General features: G+C 33.3%; 2 protein-coding genes across 3 annotated transcripts; one reads left to right on the forward strand and one right to left on the reverse strand.

Annotated features, from left to right (window-relative positions):
- The first annotated feature begins 4,521 nt into the window (after positions 1 to 4,521).
- LOC121735397 (myotrophin-like) lies at positions 4,522 to 6,904 on the forward strand. Its single transcript, XM_042126220.1, has 4 exons — positions 4,522 to 4,681; positions 4,853 to 4,963; positions 5,039 to 5,122; positions 6,460 to 6,904. The coding sequence occupies exons 1-4, from the start codon at positions 4,613 to 4,615 to the stop codon at positions 6,544 to 6,546; spliced, it is 351 nt and encodes a 116-aa protein (XP_041982154.1). The 5' UTR covers positions 4,522 to 4,612; the 3' UTR covers positions 6,547 to 6,904.
- Positions 6,905 to 7,184: 280 nt separating this feature from the next.
- Positions 7,185 to 9,100, reverse strand: LOC121735389 (group XIIA secretory phospholipase A2). Of its 2 annotated transcripts, XR_006036846.1 has the most exons (4): positions 8,720 to 9,100; positions 8,394 to 8,639; positions 7,398 to 7,905; positions 7,185 to 7,354 (listed from the first exon to the last, which is right to left on the reverse strand). XR_006036846.1 is itself a non-coding variant. In XM_042126210.1 (3 exons), exons 1-3 carry the CDS (start codon positions 8,970 to 8,972, stop codon positions 7,763 to 7,765), a joined length of 642 nt encoding a protein of 213 aa, XP_041982144.1. In that variant the 5' UTR covers positions 8,973 to 9,100; the 3' UTR covers positions 7,185 to 7,762. The 2 variants fall into 2 exon arrangements, 1 of the variants encoding a protein (XP_041982144.1); XM_042126210.1 differs by having other exon boundaries at positions 7,185 to 7,905.
- Positions 9,101 to 17,205: the final 8,105 nt, after the last annotated feature.

Raw genomic sequence — 17,205 nt, forward strand, 5'->3', positions numbered from 1 at the left:
CTTGGTTTATTGCTCTAAATTTCATCTAGATATTTTTTTTTAATTTGTAAAAGAAGTTTTAATCCTTCAATCGCGGGTTCTCTTATTGTTCTCGCGGCCAGATGTGGCCGCTTGGGAGTTGAAGCAAAAATTAGTGCTGTTACAGCACAATGGCAAATTTTTCGCGAAACCGGATAGCAAAAAACATTCTTTCTCTGCGAGATTTCGTCCTATTGTTATAAAAATAGCCTTAAATGAAGGGTAATATAACTTACCATAAGAAACAAAAAAGGGTTTTGTTATGCAAAAAGTTTAAATAAGTCATAAAGTTTTAAAAAAAATAGGAGAAAACACGTGCAAATTTTACAACTATTGTATTTTTTTACAGAAACAGCCCCCATAACCCATTTTTATTGATTATTATAATATCCAAAGAGCTTAGAGCATTAAACCAGCCAAATATAAATAAGCCAAAGAGCGAGCGTAATTTTGTGAGTCATTTCTTTATTTTTTCTTACAGATTTCCAAAAGATATTGTGATTCGATGTGTGTGGGTTAAATCATGTGGGAACCATGAAACATGGACTCCTAAAAGAACGAGCACAATTTGCTCCGCACATTTTGTAACTTCGTGTTTCATCACACAGTCAAATAATAAGAGAAGATTGAAACAGAACTCCATTCCAGCTTTAAAATTGTCATCCGAGGTAATTTTCATTTACTTGCCCACGACTATGTGTGCATAAAATATAATATGATCTGCAGCTTTTAAAGTAGTGCGAGGGTAAACAACCTGTACTTATATTTTTTGTTCGTTTCAGGTTCAACCTTGCGAAAACTCTGAAGGTGAACAAGAACCAAAACGGAAAAAAATTGAAACTCCTCAGCCAGTTCAAATTGAAGAAGGTAAAACTCGCAAACTACAAACCCATCCACCGGAACACAACATTTGTATTGCAACCACTTCAACTGTCAATCCATAATTACACGATACGCCAAGAAAGAAAAAATTGAAGAAACAGCTACAGATGAAAAATAAGCAAATAAAAAGACTTCTGTCGCAAAAAAGTTAGGTATTTAAAGAAAAAAGTAGCAGGACTGCAAGAAATATTAAAAACTCTTTCAGATAAATCTTTGATCGATAAAGAAGAGCGTCAAGTTTTAGAAAAAATTGGCGTAGAAGAGAAAGAACTTCTTAAGAGACAGTTAATTAAAAGCAAAACAGGAAAAATCCCTACAACCAAATATTGTTCGGAACTTAGATGTTTTGCTTTAACGCTACATTTCTATTCGCCCAAAGCCTATAGGTACGTGCGAAAAACTTTTGGGACATGTTTACCTGCACCAAGGACTTTTACAAGATGGTACAGTTCTATCGACGGGCAAGGTTTTACAAAAGAAGCGTTGGTTGCATTAAAACTAAGAGCTGAGTGTAATCCTGAGCAGAAAATATATTGTACTTTGGTTTTTGATGAAATGAAAATAAAAAAATCTACGGAGTATATATCAAGCACTCAAAGACATTACGGCTACGTGAACCATGGATTTGATTTTATTTCTGATCATTCTGAAGAGGCAACTGACGCTTTAGTATTTTTGTTAGTTGGGATAAATACTACGTGGAAGTTACCCATTGCCTACTTTTTAATAAAAGGCATTAATGCTAGTCTAAAAGCGCGACTTGTGACACAAGCTTTCCATTTAGTCCATGAAACTGGTGTAGAGATCAAAGCATTGACTTGTGACGGTACTAAAGCTAATCTTGCTATGGCTGAAGAGCTAGGCTGCTGTTTGGACGTTAAAAATTTACAAACCACAATTCTAGATCCACAAACAGGACAACAATTCTTCTTTTTTTTAGATCCCTGCCATATGCTCAAGCTTGTGCGAAATTCATTCGAGCATTACAAGTTCTTTTCCAAACCAAACTCAGAAAATTACATTCAGTGGTCTTTAATTCAAAGATTGCACGAAACACAGCATTTCAGCACAAGTGTGGCCGATGCATTGACATTTTGTAAAAATGAGATGAAGTTGCCCATGCTTGATAGTGACAACGTCCTTGAAACTGCAGAATTTTTAAAATTGATTATTGATTTATTTGACATACTTGATAGTAAAACTTGGGGCGATCGGCTTAAACAAGCTTTAAATCCAAAAAACTATGAAACTGCTTTTGCGAAATTAGACGAAACAAAAGCAGTTCTTTTGAATTTGGAGACTGACGTTCAAAACCGTCAACAAATTACAAAAAGAGTTAATCTTTTGGAGTCTCTTCGCACGGCCGTAGCTAGGGGGGGCATTGTGGGGCAATGCCCTACCTTAAAATCATAATGCCCTACCATAAAAATACCAAAACCCAAGAAAATCAATCAATTATGATTTTTCTTTTACTTCCGCCCTACCTGTAACCAATGCTGCCCTACCTCATCATAATCTGACTTTAGCTACAGCCCTGTCTCCTCGTTACACAGGTTTTCTTGGATTTCTTGTGTGCATAGAAAGTGCAAAACGCTTATTTGAAAACTTAGTTTTGGCACCTAATGCACAAATGAATTACTTACCCCTGCACAAAACGAGCCAGGATCATATAGAGATATTTTTTTTAGTTGTTAGAAGTCACGGTGGTTATTCAGATAATCCATCTGCTCGTCAATTTGAAACCATTTATTAAAAATTGTTAGTCCATACTGAATTGATCCGGAATGAGAGGGGTACAAACTGTATCCCACTAGAAAAAAATTCAATTCTTAATTGTACGTCCGCGATTAAAAAAAATCAATTCTAGCTCGAAACAAAAGGACTTCGAAATACCTTTAACGAACAATCATTCAGAAGAGATTAACATGATCACAGAAATAGAGGCACAAACATACTTATCACCTTTTGGCTTGGCATACTTTATTGGCAAGCAATGTTTTCATAACATCGGGGGTCACTATTTTGATAATGATTTCATTGTGCACAATATTGAACTAGCAAAACTTGTAACAGAAAAATATACCAATGTTAAAATTACTTATTTGTCTAAGAAAAGTGTCCCTCAAAAGTGTATAAGGCATGTATACACAAAGCTTATTCACTTCAAAAATCAATAAAATTGTATCTTCTTTTTTTACTATTCTTTCCTTTACTATCCCCTAGTCTTTACGTTTTATATACTATCGTGACAAATAAAATTATTAAACTATATACATAATTTGTTTCTATATTTCCTTACCCATACCCAACTGCAGTATTTTACTGTGCAATTTATCTTTTTAAAATTACGTTTCAAAACATACATGTAGTGTATATTTTGTAATTAAAATCCTTTGTTTTGACACCCTACTTGATGGGTTGCTTATGACAAAATAATATTAGTAAATTATTATTCTGCTTTAATATTAGTAAATTATTATTTATTAACCTTCGCTTTTTCGGCAATTGGGTAAAAATAATTAAGTGTTTCTGGTAGACCTAAGAATTCATCGATAGTCGAATATCGATAATGTCATGCACCAGCTTGTTTAATTTTGCTGCTATTGTTTTACTTTTTACTATGCCATTGTGTTGTATACTGACATCATTACGTGGGCGACTGTGTGAGTATGCGATTGTGTGCGTGCATAGCGACATGATTGAAAAGTCTATGTGTGCTACCTCACCCCGCACCAAAAGTGGCAGAAATTTTTGCTTACAAATTGTTACGCGTGGCTCCTCCGGGCTGGTTTGATGCTCTAAGAGTTGTGATCTAAACGTCGTTCAAGATGGACGTGTAAGCATTAGCCATTGCGGCAATGCAAAACGTGCATTTTTAATAATTTATGACTTCACCAGATGACCCGGTGACCTTCGTATCACTAATATGAACCTTCTCTTGAATTCTACGAATAATTATTTCGAGACTAAAATTAAAATAATGGTTTATGGTAGCGATGATGATGACAATGATGAATGTAATAATAGCATAATATGCTTTCCGTTCTTACAACATCGCCGAAACTCCCAAAATTGTATTTTTAAAGAGTTAGGAGTTATGTACATATATAATGTAAAAGCTATAATAATTATTGTAAAGTTTCATTAAAATCCGTTCAGTAGTTTTGAGTAAAAGAGTACCTTACAAAAGTAACAAACATCCATACAAACTTTCGGCTTTATCATATTAATATAGTTTCATTTATTATGAGACCACGTACTTGTCATTTTGAATGAAATTCGTAAATTGTAATACGAATTACGACGTCCTCACTCGACCGCGGTCAGGCACCAACTGTCGTATCGCCAACGTGTAGAGGCGTACCGCCATCGCTAGGCCATCATCCTTTGATGTGCGGCTGAAAAACCGACACCGCCGCCATTCCACGGCCAGCGCTGGCGCCATCGGCCATCCTACGCCACTACGTCCTCCACACGCTGGGCCATCGTGATGGCCCACTACGCTGGCCCATCGTGAAGAGCCGCAATTATAAAATCATTTGACATAACTTTTTTTTTAATTAATTTGCCAATATTTTTAATCTGTTCTCTATTTTGTGAATTGTGATACAGCTCTACAAATATAACTAGTAATCTATGGATACAGCATTTCATTCGATTTATTACTTTTTCCGAGCCTAATTTTTAAAATAAATTTACAAATAACGAAACAATGAGTGAATTAGTGTGGGGTATTAAAAATGGAGATATAGATCAAGTAAAGGATATCGTAGAAAAGAACGTATGTACCGTTAGAAATCAGATAACAATGTTTCCGACAAAATATCTTGTTTACGTAAAACTCATCGAAAGTAGACCATTTTAAACAATAGAAATATGACCCTGCTATTTTCTAATGTTATTTGAACTCATAGCATAAACATAGTAAACTAATTTTGTACTTACGTTGTAGAAAATTGATGTAAACGCACTTATTGACGGCCGGGTACCACTCCACTATGCAGCCGATTATGGTCAAACTGCTGTCGTTAATTATTTATTAGACAAAGGAGCAGACCCTAATGTAAGTTATCCTCTACTTTAACAAAGTATTGTAACTGAGTAAGAAAATTTATATCTAACTGAACTTTATTTCCAGATGGTTGACAAACATGGTATATCTGTTATTTTAGCAGCAATATGGGAAGGCCACACTGACTGTGTTAAAACTTTACTGAAACATGTAAGTATTTGAGTCATTGCAGGATATTATGTAATGGTTGATAGATAACTTACAATATACAGCCACACCTGGATAAGCTAGAGTTCAATGGAACACGATTTCATTCTCGCTCATAGAGGTTTCTCACTAACCCGAGTTTCTCTTTTATAGAGATACACAGAAATGACAAGTCAAAAATTCATGGACTATGTAATTTTATTTTGTTTAGAACTTATTTACATTAAAAAAAAATCTGTTAATTTCATTTGGTTTTCTGTTTTTCTATATTGAATGTTTTTCTCTAACTCATATTTTGTCGGATATTGCTTGATGAACAACCGCATTCAAACACATTCACTGTTTTAAGTTTATCACTCAATGACAGTACTTTGATACAGAACAGAACTTTCTTTCGCAATTGGTTAACCATAAACTGAGTAAGTTCGTTAAAAAAGAATGCGATAAAAAACAAAGTTTTTTAGCTCAACCAGAGACCATTGACGAGAAAACAATACAAAAACAATGGTAGGAAGTTAACGAAAGTTAAGAATGAGTCATAAAATAGCAGATGTTAAATTGTAGCAGATGTTCAATTTGTAATTTGTTTTCTCATTTGTTACTGTGTACGTAAATAAAAAAATAAACCTCGACTGTCGCTTATAGAGGTATAGAAAAGAACCAGTCTCGCTCACAGAGGTCCATGAGAGAAAACAACTCTCTCTAACAGAGGTTTCTATTTCTCGCTAATAGAGGTTTTGAGTGCTAAAAATGTCGGGTCCTAGCTATTACTCTCACTTATACAGTTTTCTCACTTATCCAGTTGTCACTTACCCAGGTTTAGCTGTACTAATTTTTACCATAATAACATTAAAAATTCTAGCTTTTGCTTGTGGCTAGCTGTGTATGGAACACTTACCCAGCAGAGCCTATCTCTATGTAGAACGTAATACCTTGATCGTGGGAATTACAGACACATTAGATATTCAATTGTTAGGAAGCGTCTGGTGGCCTCTTAGGACTTGATGGGTTAAACCGTCTCTTTACCAAATTTTTTCAAAATCTGCCCAAAATGTAAGCCATACACACTACGGTCTATCAGATAGGTCACCTGTGCAGGTATGCCTGCGCAGGTGTCATTTGAAAGAATTGATTTTCGATTTCGCGCCTGTCACCTGCGTAGATCCAAAAAACTACACAGGTCTATTCTCACAAACATTCCGATCTACCTGCACAGGTGGACCTTTCAGTAAACCTTAGTGTGTAATAGCAGCCATTAGGTTGGGCATAAAGGAGTAACAAAAACACACACTCACAAACATACGGTTTCAGTGTTTATAATGTGTTGTTTACTTTTACAGGGTGCATCTAAAAATGGTAAGACTCCTGATGGAACACCATACATTGAGGCTGCTGAAAAAGAGGAAATCAAAGAATTGCTAACATAGAACACTAACAATTTCCATTATTTTATACATTATTTAACATTTATGAAATATAAAATATGAACTAATATCACCCATCAAAAATTATATTACATAAAGCATTTATTTATATTGCAATGCAATTAATTATTTTTATATGCTCAACATAATATGTATAAACTATTATGTTTTATGTCTGCGTCCATTAGTTGTATTTTTTGTGGAATTAAAATATTTATAAGACAAAGTGCAGAGATGATTTAAATTTTAAACTTATTTAATATTTAAAAGCTTTTCTAAATTAAATGTAAGGCCTACTCTCAAAATTTAGTGGATAAATTTATGTTATATGAATGAAAAGTGATTAATACAATATAAGGAAAGAAGAAATTGTTATTATTTTTCACAATTTTGTTCTTTTCTATTTCATATTGATTTTTATCGTATAAAAAATACCAGTTGTATCAAACTGTTGCTGGCTAAAACTTATATCAATGACAAAAACTCTAATTAGCTTTACAAATTTTATATACTTTTAAAAATTAGGTACAGGACAGGTAATATATTTATGTGTTTTTGGTGTGAAGGACCGCTTGAAACTTATTTTTCCAGATTATAAACCTAGAATAGCATGCTGGCAGTCATGTAAGTAAAACAATCAGTTAAACTTGTAAAAACTTTATTGCTATATCACAACTAAATACTTCACTTCTAATTCCTAATAAACATTCCATTGAATTCAATTTATAAGTTATCTTCAATTAATCAATTTTGGGCAAGATAAGTGATAAATAAAATACAAGAGTTCTAACAATTTATAAATCTATCAAAGCTACTTCATAGATAGATCTATTAGCTATATTATATAAAGCTACTTCATTTGAAAATACAAATTGTAATTTCATGTCTTTGGTTACAGTTTTAAGCTTGGAACTTTTGTATTTAATATAAAGTGCCTGACAGACGTACAAACTTAAAGTACACGGGTTTTAAGTTCGTGATCTTACTCAGCTCGCGTCTGTGACACACGAGAATCGCACACACTGGATTACCAATTTACCATACCCCCAGGCTTGCGGCTCGCTGCTCTTTGCTAACACACAGGCGATTAAGATTGTCGAGCCATAAGTCTGTGTACTTACTCGCATGTCTGTCACCTCCTTAAAATTGTTGACTGGTGCATATTATAAATTAAATCAAATTCACTTGAAACTTGTGGCAACATCTAATACAAAGCAATCTACAACTCATCTCCGGCTGCAAACTTTTTGTATTTGTTCTTGACTGGTGGACAGTAGCAGGCATTCTTCTGAGCATCCAAATAAGATTTACAACCAAGAGTCAATGTTCCTGTAAACAGGAGTTTAGCTGCCCCTTTGCAACCTGAAATATCATTAGTAGCATTACTAGACATAACATACATTACTACTAATATACTTCTAAACCTTTCCTGGACTTCTTCAAATATTTCAAGACTTAAATTAGCTGAATCGGTTCGTCCATTCCCAGGTTTAAGCAAGGCTAATAAAATTGCCAATGCGTTTCTGTTTGTACAGAAAATTAAGTCTCATCTAAACTAACAAACATGATGAAAAATGTCTATTTATGGCATAGAGATATGAAAAGGATAGGTCCATTTTCATTGCTATAAAATAGCAAATATTTCAACCTTATTACCAAAAAATAACATTAGAAAGAAGTAAGTTATTATATTGTACAATTACTATTTCACCACTTTTCAATATTTTTAGACTATGTTTCAGTTTTTGTTTACATTATCATAGTACTAAAATTACAATATAAATACTGTTTTCTTTTAAAGTCTACATTATCAAAACATTCTGGTTTGCACAGGCAAGTTACATGCTTACCTTTAGTAATTGTTTCTCCACCTACTTTTACACTTTTATATGTATCACAGTAATTGTAAAGGCATCTTTTAAATTCTAGATCACACACTTCCTTCCCGCTATTACATGTATCATAACAAATATCATGGGCATCGCAACATTTCGTCATCTGCTCAATGGGCAGGTATTCTGAAGATAGTTCGAACCCAAGGGAGCCACATCCATCAGATTTTGGTATGTGGTTTCGGTTACGAACGGGTTTCTGACCTGTAACAATGTTTTGTTCTTTAGTTGAAGATTTAAAAAGGTAGACTTTCTTTCAACTAAGAAAATTACATGGAAATTACCTTCAGGACAAGAATACATGCATTCTTCTTCTATGGCCGCATCAAAAACATCATGAAGTGATCTGAATTTCTCAGCAACTGTTATAACGTTTTTAAACACGTCCCCAAATACTGTTTCAGCTGATAATACTGCATCCTTCAAATTTTTCAAAATACTCGATCCTATTCCCGTATAAGCATACGCAGCAAATGTAAGCGCGTAAATAAAAATCTTTTTATACGGAATTTCCATTTTACAAATCTTGGATATCATGAAGCGATAGTTTCATAGTTGCACCATAATACTGACGTGGTTTTAAGAAATTATCATATAATACAGCGCTGGTAATTGGTATTTATAACTATAATTCGTTTCCTATCCCGGCCCAAAAAATACTTTTGAAACTTCTTCTTCTTCTTCTTTTTTTTTTTTTTTTTTTTTATATGGCGACTAGCATATAACTATTGCCAGTGTCGAGTGTTAAAGGTTGGGAAACTTATGACGCGGTAAAGGTAGGGATAGCAGGGACGAAATTTTGGATAGGATCAGGAAAATTTTGGTATACAAATAAAATATTAATTATAATAAAAATAATAAAATACGAAACATCAGTGATTACATATTTTATAAACTTAAATTATTACTTAATATAAATTCAGATAAAATACTTAAATATTTAATAGGGTCACTTAATATACACATCATACTAGTAGGAAGAGGAACATGAAGGGCGTGTAAAGAGGATAAAAACGATGTATGATCAAGCAAAGGACACGAGAAAAATATGTGATCTAAAGTTCCCGTGTCCTCCCCACAATCACACATATCATTATTGATTACGCCAATTCTATTTAGATGGCTAGGAATACACGCGTGTCCTAATCGCATTCTGATTATAGATGAAATCACTCGTTTTGAACTATTGATTCTATTAAACCAAGACTTTTTTGGTACTAGAGGCTGCAGATTGTACATCCGGTTACCCTTATGTTGTCCAGTAAATTCCCAATATTTATTCCATTCTCTATATAAATCAATTGCCGGTAAACTCAAAAGGTCACTGGGATAAATTTGAAATGGATACATGTCGCCACTCTGTACTGCATCCTTAGCTATTTCATCTGCTTTTTCATTGCCTAAAATTCCTGAGTGGCTAGGAACCCAAGAAAATGACACTGTATATCCTTTCTCAATGCATTTATAAAGTTTATATCTGATATCAAAAATAATATGGTGATAGGGTTTACTGCGAAATGGAAATTTTTCAATACCCTGTAATGCACTTTTTGAGTCTGAAAAGATATTGGTTTGTGTTAATTTAAACATTAATACGTATTCTAAAGCTTTGTATATGGCTAAACATTCCCCGGAATATACTGAACTTTCTACAGGCATTTTAACTTTTTGATGTATTTTATATTGACTGTGATAAACACCAACTCCTACATTTCCTGTTTCTTGTAACTTAGAAGCATCGGTATAAATATGATGCCAATTACTATATTGGGTGTTTATAAAATTATCTCTATTATTATCTTTAATTACACCTAAATTATATTTTACATCCGGTTCAATCAACAGACTTTCAAAATTATAAGAGAACAAAGGTAGTACATCAGATTGATAAATGGGAGCAGATATTGAAAGAAGTTTACGATAACTTACAATAAGACATGGCAGAGACCTTTTATAAAAGGGATGTGACTCTAAAACAGTATTCAGTTGAGCTAGTTTTTCTAATAAAGGATGGAATTTGTACTGTTTTAAACGAAAAACGAATCTGTCACTTAAATATTGTCTCCTTAGACTCAAAGGTGCCTCAGTGCATTCTACCTGTAAGGCATTAATGGGACTTGACTTCATAGCTCCACCTATTATTCGGAGAGCTTTAGATTGAATTTTATCTAATTTCTTCATTACACACAAATTATCACCTACTAATAAAAATATACCGTAGTCTAAGACACTTCTAATAACAGCATTATAAATGAGTTTTAAACAGAACGGATGAGCTCCCCACCAAACTCCCGCAAGACATCTTAACATATTCAAATTACGTTCACATTTAGAAATCACATAATCAATATGTGAGTTACCATTTAATTTATTATCAAGATGAACACCTAGGAATTTTGCACTTGTTTTAACCGGAATTGATTTATTATCATAGGAGATGTTTACTTTTGGAATAGAAAGCTTTTTGGTAAATACTACTACACTACTTTTCTCCACAGTTAAATCTAGTCCATTATCAAAAACCCACTGTTTAAGGGCAACAAGACTTTGGTTTAATGAATTGCAAGCGGCATGAATGTCTGCACTGATAGCGTAAATAGTTAAATCATCTGCGTATTGTAATTTTTTCACAAATTTCGCAATTACCGAAGCCAAATCATACGTGTAAATATTATAAAGAACAGGACTTAAAACCGAACCCTGTGGCAGTCCTTTAAATATGGTACGAATAAGACATTCAGTATCGTTAAAAAATATAGAAATTAATCTTTCTTTAATTAAATTAATTATGAACGTAATAAGGATGGGAGGAATATTTAATTTGTACATTTTTTTCTCTAGAATTGAAATAATAACATTATCATAGGCAGACTTAATATCTAAAAAGGCAGCTACAACGTATTGTTTATTTATAAAAGCTAATCGAATATCTGTAGTAAATATACTTAAATTGTCCATGGTGGATTTACCTTTTCTAAAACCGAACTGACTGTTTGACAATAATTTATGATGCTCAAGGAACCATTCTAATCTATTTTTAATTAGGTTTTCAGCAACTTTAATTAAAACTGATGATAGTGCTATTGGTCTATATGAAGTAATTTTGTCTGCGGGTTTATTAGGTTTTAATATTGGAATTACTTCCTGAGATTTCCAAGAGCCAGGAATGTTTCCAGAAATCATGACCGTATTAATAAGATTTAAGTAGTACCCTAATGCTTTATCCCCCAAATTAGTCAAAAAAGAATACGGAATACCATCCATGCCTGGAGTAGAATCATTTACACTTGATAAAACACCTTTGAGCTCAACCATTGTAAATGGAGAATCTAATGCAGAATACGAATGTTCTCTTATGTAACAGGATGGAGAAGGGATCGGAAAATATTCTGCTACTGAAGATGGAGCTAATAGATTAATGTAATTACTTAAAAAGTCTTTAGGAAGTACCATGGTCTGTTCTTTGAATACAGATCGAAATCGTTTTATACTTTTCCACACTTCTGATGGACATGTGGATGGGGATAGAGATGAACAGAAATTTTTCCAACCCTGTTGCTTCTTTTGTTTTAAAAAAATTCGAGTGGCTTTATTAATTTGTGTTAATTTATCAAAATTTTCATTAGACATATTATTAGCATATTCCTTCTCAATGATTTTTCTTTCTTTAACTGCTTCCGAACATTCGGAGTCCCACCACGGAGGGAATGGAACTTTGGTTCCCATTGCTTTTTTTGTAGGGAAATGCTTATCAGCAACTTCAATAATTGTCTTAGCTAGCAATTCAGAAGCAGTTACTTCGTTTCCTACTCGAATTTCAGGAAGATTCTTAACTTCACAATCTATTTCATTTTTAAAATTACTCCAATCAACCTTATCCAATTTAAATCTATTTCTTATTCTTTTATTATTTATACTATTACTTTTATAAGCCAAAGATAAACGAATAGGGTAGTGATCACTACCATATGAAGAAGACAAAGTTTGCCAAGATATATTCGGTGCTAATGAAGGAGAACATATGGAAACATCAACTGCACTTTTGTTTTCATTAATGTTCACGACCCGTGTGGGATCCCCCGTATTAAGTACACATAAATTAAATTTATCTATGATATCTAATAAATCCTCACCATCCCTATTGGACACATCGCTTCCCCAACACTGATGATGAGCATTAAAGTCGCCCATTACTAACTTTGGGCCAGAAAAAGAATTAAGCAAATTATTTACATCTAAAAATGTGGAAGAAGAATTTTGTGCTATATACAATGAGAAAATATACATATTAGGATTTAGTAACTGTACACCGACTCTATTGAAATTAGTACTATTTACATGTGGCAATGTCAATACTTTAAAAGGTATGGTATTTTTTATCAACATGGCAGCCCCACCATATCCGTCAGGTCTGTCATCTCGTACACAATAATAACCTGGAATACGAAACGCAAAATATGGTCGTAACCAAGTTTCAGAAAGGGCAATAACTATTGGGTTATATTTATTTATTAAGTAAATCAAATCAGTTTTTTTAGTAAGTATACTTCTACAATTCCATTGCATTATGTTGGAATCCATTGTTGATGTTGTTATCAAAAGAGTTAATCAAATTGTTTAAAGAAGCAACGTTGGACGGTTTAAGTGTATTATTTTGTTGCAAAGCACTAACAAGAGCAGATAATACGTTTAACCTTTTAATCCCCAAGCGGCCGGATCCGGCCGCCACAGATTATACTGCAGCCATTCCGTCTACACCCAAGCGGCCGGATGTGGCCGCGCTCTTTCGTTCGATTGAATTACGTATTTCGTCGACTTAGAGACTACTTTTGTATGAAGAAGTTTGGTTAGTTATGATCTACGATAAATTTGCCACATTCTGAATGCAAAATATTATACAATCTGTGGTCGACGAATATTTGTCAGTCATTTGAAAATCGTGAATTTTTCGTGTGTGTTCTGCCATGTTGTGTTGTATGTTTGATATTATTGATGGATTTAACGAATGTAAGTAGTAAAATAGTTTTATTTATTAATTATAATTTATAAATAGTTTTAGATAATCATTTGAAAGAAATACTTACATCGTAATAACTTCTAGTTTACACGAGAAAATTTGGTTTTTATTTATGTGATTTGAACGCGATTTGTTTAATATTTTTGTAAATAATTGACGTTAAAAGCGTATATTATCGTGTACAAAACGATTTAGATCCTAGTAATAGTATATAATAGTATCGTTTTAGTAAAATAATCAAGATAAAAATTACCTATTTATAACGGCTTTTTGCCGGCCGCGGCCATTTTGAACTTTATTTGTATTGCACTAAGGACGAAGTTTGCTTGTGTATAATACCAAAACCGGTTTTTATTACTCTTATCTCTTATCTGTTTATTGATAACAAGTTAAGTTATTTCAAAGAATTGTTTACATAAACAGTTTGTATAGCTCTGTGTTATTGAGATTATAATAATGTATTAATATATTTGTTGCGAAATAGTTAGAAACATTGATTTCAAAGTTTACAGTGGTGAGACAAATATCACATCTGACTAAATACTATATTATGATGGCTTGATAGATAGAAAATTTAACATATATTATAATATTTTTCACACAAACATAAAATATGGATTAGATGTAAGGTTATTACATTATTTGTACAAAGAGGGTAGGCCGGGGGCCATTTTTTTTTTGCAAACCACGTACCCTACATTTTTGCAAAGATTTTGGCACTTACTGAAGGGTAATTGTGTTTGTGTCAATCTTTTTGTCTGATAATTCCTTTTTTGTTTCAGAGTCAACATATGCACAGCCGTTTTTAGATGATGGAATTTGATATTCTCTGATAATACTGTTATGAAAACTTTTGTCATACCCTTTACCAGTTGGAATTTGTGGAGTACGCTTTGAATAAAAAGTTTTTTTATAAGATCGAACATTATTATCCTGAGATGTCATAAAAGAATCAGAGAATTGTCCATTGGATGTCAAAACATCACCATAAGACCTTCTACCGGTTAGAATAGGAGGCTGCAATTTATTAGCCTCACCATAAGATATATTTTTTTCAGCCATACAAGTTTTTATTGCTTTCTGTCTAGAAAACTCGGGACAGTTTTTATTCGTAGCATAATGATTACCTAAACAATTTATACAACTTTCTGATTCACTCACACATGAATCTGCTGAATGCTCTTGACCACATTTGAAACATCGTGGAGTTGAACGACAAATTGTCTTTGTATGGCCAAATCTACAACAATTGTAGCACTGAATAGTTGGATATATATACAAATCTACAGGTAATGAATTGTAGCAAATATAAACTTTAGGAGGCAAGATTTGTCCATCAAAAGTAACAACCACAGAACGAGAAGGTTTCCATTCGACAATGTTTTCTACTTTGACCTTATAATTAATCCTCCTAATTTTTAATACTTTGCCAAAACCTACTGGTGTTTCTAAATTTTCTAATATTTCAGTATCAGTCCATTCTGTTGGGATATTTTTAACTACACCCATTCTGGTTACATTAAAATTAGGAATAAATGCCTTTAACTTAAAAGACTCTAAATTTTTATTAGTAACAAAATTATTGGCATCCATGTATGACTTAAAAGCTACTGTACATCGGTTCCTACCTATTTTCTTAATACTACCTGGTACTATATTACTTACATTATTCGTTTTAAAAAATTTGCCTAAAATAAGGGGGTGCAGAGTGGTACCATCCTGTAAAGATGATGTTATCCTTTGAACATGTACAACATATGGGTAACTATCAGTAGTAGTGTACATACGAGGTTTAATAATTTGTGAATCAATAGATTCTGATGGTTTTGTTGGCGTATTCGATACTATATTATCTGTTAAAAAGTCTTGTTTGAAAGTTGTTTTCGGCCGTTTGCGACTCCCACTCATATCATGTTCATAGTCCATATCCGTCGTAATAGTTACATTCAGGCCTACATCAGGACCGGGCCCCGGGCCCGGCCCCGACGTAGGGTCGGGCGGCTCATTCATTGAACCACCCAAAATAGTTTATTTTTTACAATTTATACAACAGGACCTACTAATATATACAAGAAAAAAAACTTACCAATTATATACAGCTAACTACACTAAATTTATTTATACAAGTAATAAATAATAAAAATACTTAATAATTTACAACTTTAACCCTCCTTATCCTATTTATAATAATTTTGCAAAAATTTTTCCGAGAAAACACTCCCGCCTACTCCGAAGTTTCCCGCGCTTTTTTTTTCTTCTTCTTCTTTAATCCTTCTTCTTCTTATTTAAAAATAGCCCCGTAGTGAGTTACCAATATCAAAGTGGTTGATGTGACTCTGCTTTAAGATGGGTTGGCTTTATGAACAAACAAGGTATGATTTGAGACGCGTACGGATGTTGAAAAATCTAAAACAAGCACAAACATTTAGGGTTAGTACTAACCCTAAATGTTTGTGCTTGTTTTAGATTTGAATGATAAACCTATAATGCTAAAGACCAACAAAGAGTGCGAGAGAGAAGAAAATCCTTTATGGAATTATAACAAGATGAAAAGAGAGAGGCAGTCTAATGAAAATTGTAACAACTTTTATTTGACAGGTCGTCAAAAGTCGTCAATCGTTTTTATGCCCTTTAGGTATTTGCAATTTATTATTTAAATCGTATGTTATTTTCAACAACTACTATTATATATAACAATAATAACTTGTGCTGTGAGTGATTGCAGTGTAAATCATAGGAATAATCCTGAAAAATATACATTCCTAATTGCTACGATGTGTTTATTTTTGCTATATTTTGTCTTTAGTTTATATTACAAATAAAATATTGTGAATTCTCCCTTTTACTTTCATATTTTGCGTAACTAAAGCTACTATTGTTCCTATATTACACAAATTTTGAAGAAAAATTTTTCATCAAATTTTTTTACATATACGCTAGTGCTTGAATCAAATTTATCGATATGCTTATTGATATTTTACAATAACATAAATCTAAAATAAAAATCATTTACCTTTATATTTATCACCTTAAGCCCGCCGCACATTATCCGAAATTTCTGATCAGAAAAATTCGGACGCCCGGCGGTACGCACTCTGTTCATACATTTTGTTGTAGACCCATCATACTAAAAGAATTTCTGACGTGTCAAAATGTATGAGCGGGGCGGGGCGTCCGAATTTTTGTGATCAGAAATTCGGAAAATGTCCGGCCGGACTAAAAAGGACATATTATCTTATTTTAACTAATATAATATAGTATAGTATAATATAGCTAATATAATAGCTAATATAATGTAACTACTATAATATAGAGTGACTCCGGGGTGGGAAGGACGGCTGGAGTCACGAAACTCTTTTTCCCAAGCGCTGCTGCTGCATACAAAATAGTCAAAAAGATAGACATCACACACCACACCACACAGATTCTGACTGGACACGGCGGATTCGCATTCTACTTGCACAGATTCAAGTTGAAGGAGGATCCGTCGTGCCTGTGTCAGCCAGGAGTTGAGGAGACGGTTCCTCACCTGTTATTCGAGTGTCCAATTTTTGCTAGAAATAGATATGATATTGAGCAAGAATTGGGCACATCGATGACGGGTGAGAATCTGCCTGCCATCCTGGGGGGAAAAAAGAGAGATTTGTTTCTCTCTTTTTGTAAGAGGATAGTGTGTGTTGTGAACAAGAGAAATTCTAGTAAACTATTGTGATTGTAAGCTGTGATATTAGGGTAGTTGAATGTTGTGCCGTA

Source organism: Aricia agestis, chromosome 17, assembly GCF_905147365.1.
Source record: "Aricia agestis chromosome 17, ilAriAges1.1, whole genome shotgun sequence".
NCBI lineage: Eukaryota > Metazoa > Arthropoda > Insecta > Lepidoptera > Lycaenidae > Aricia > Aricia agestis.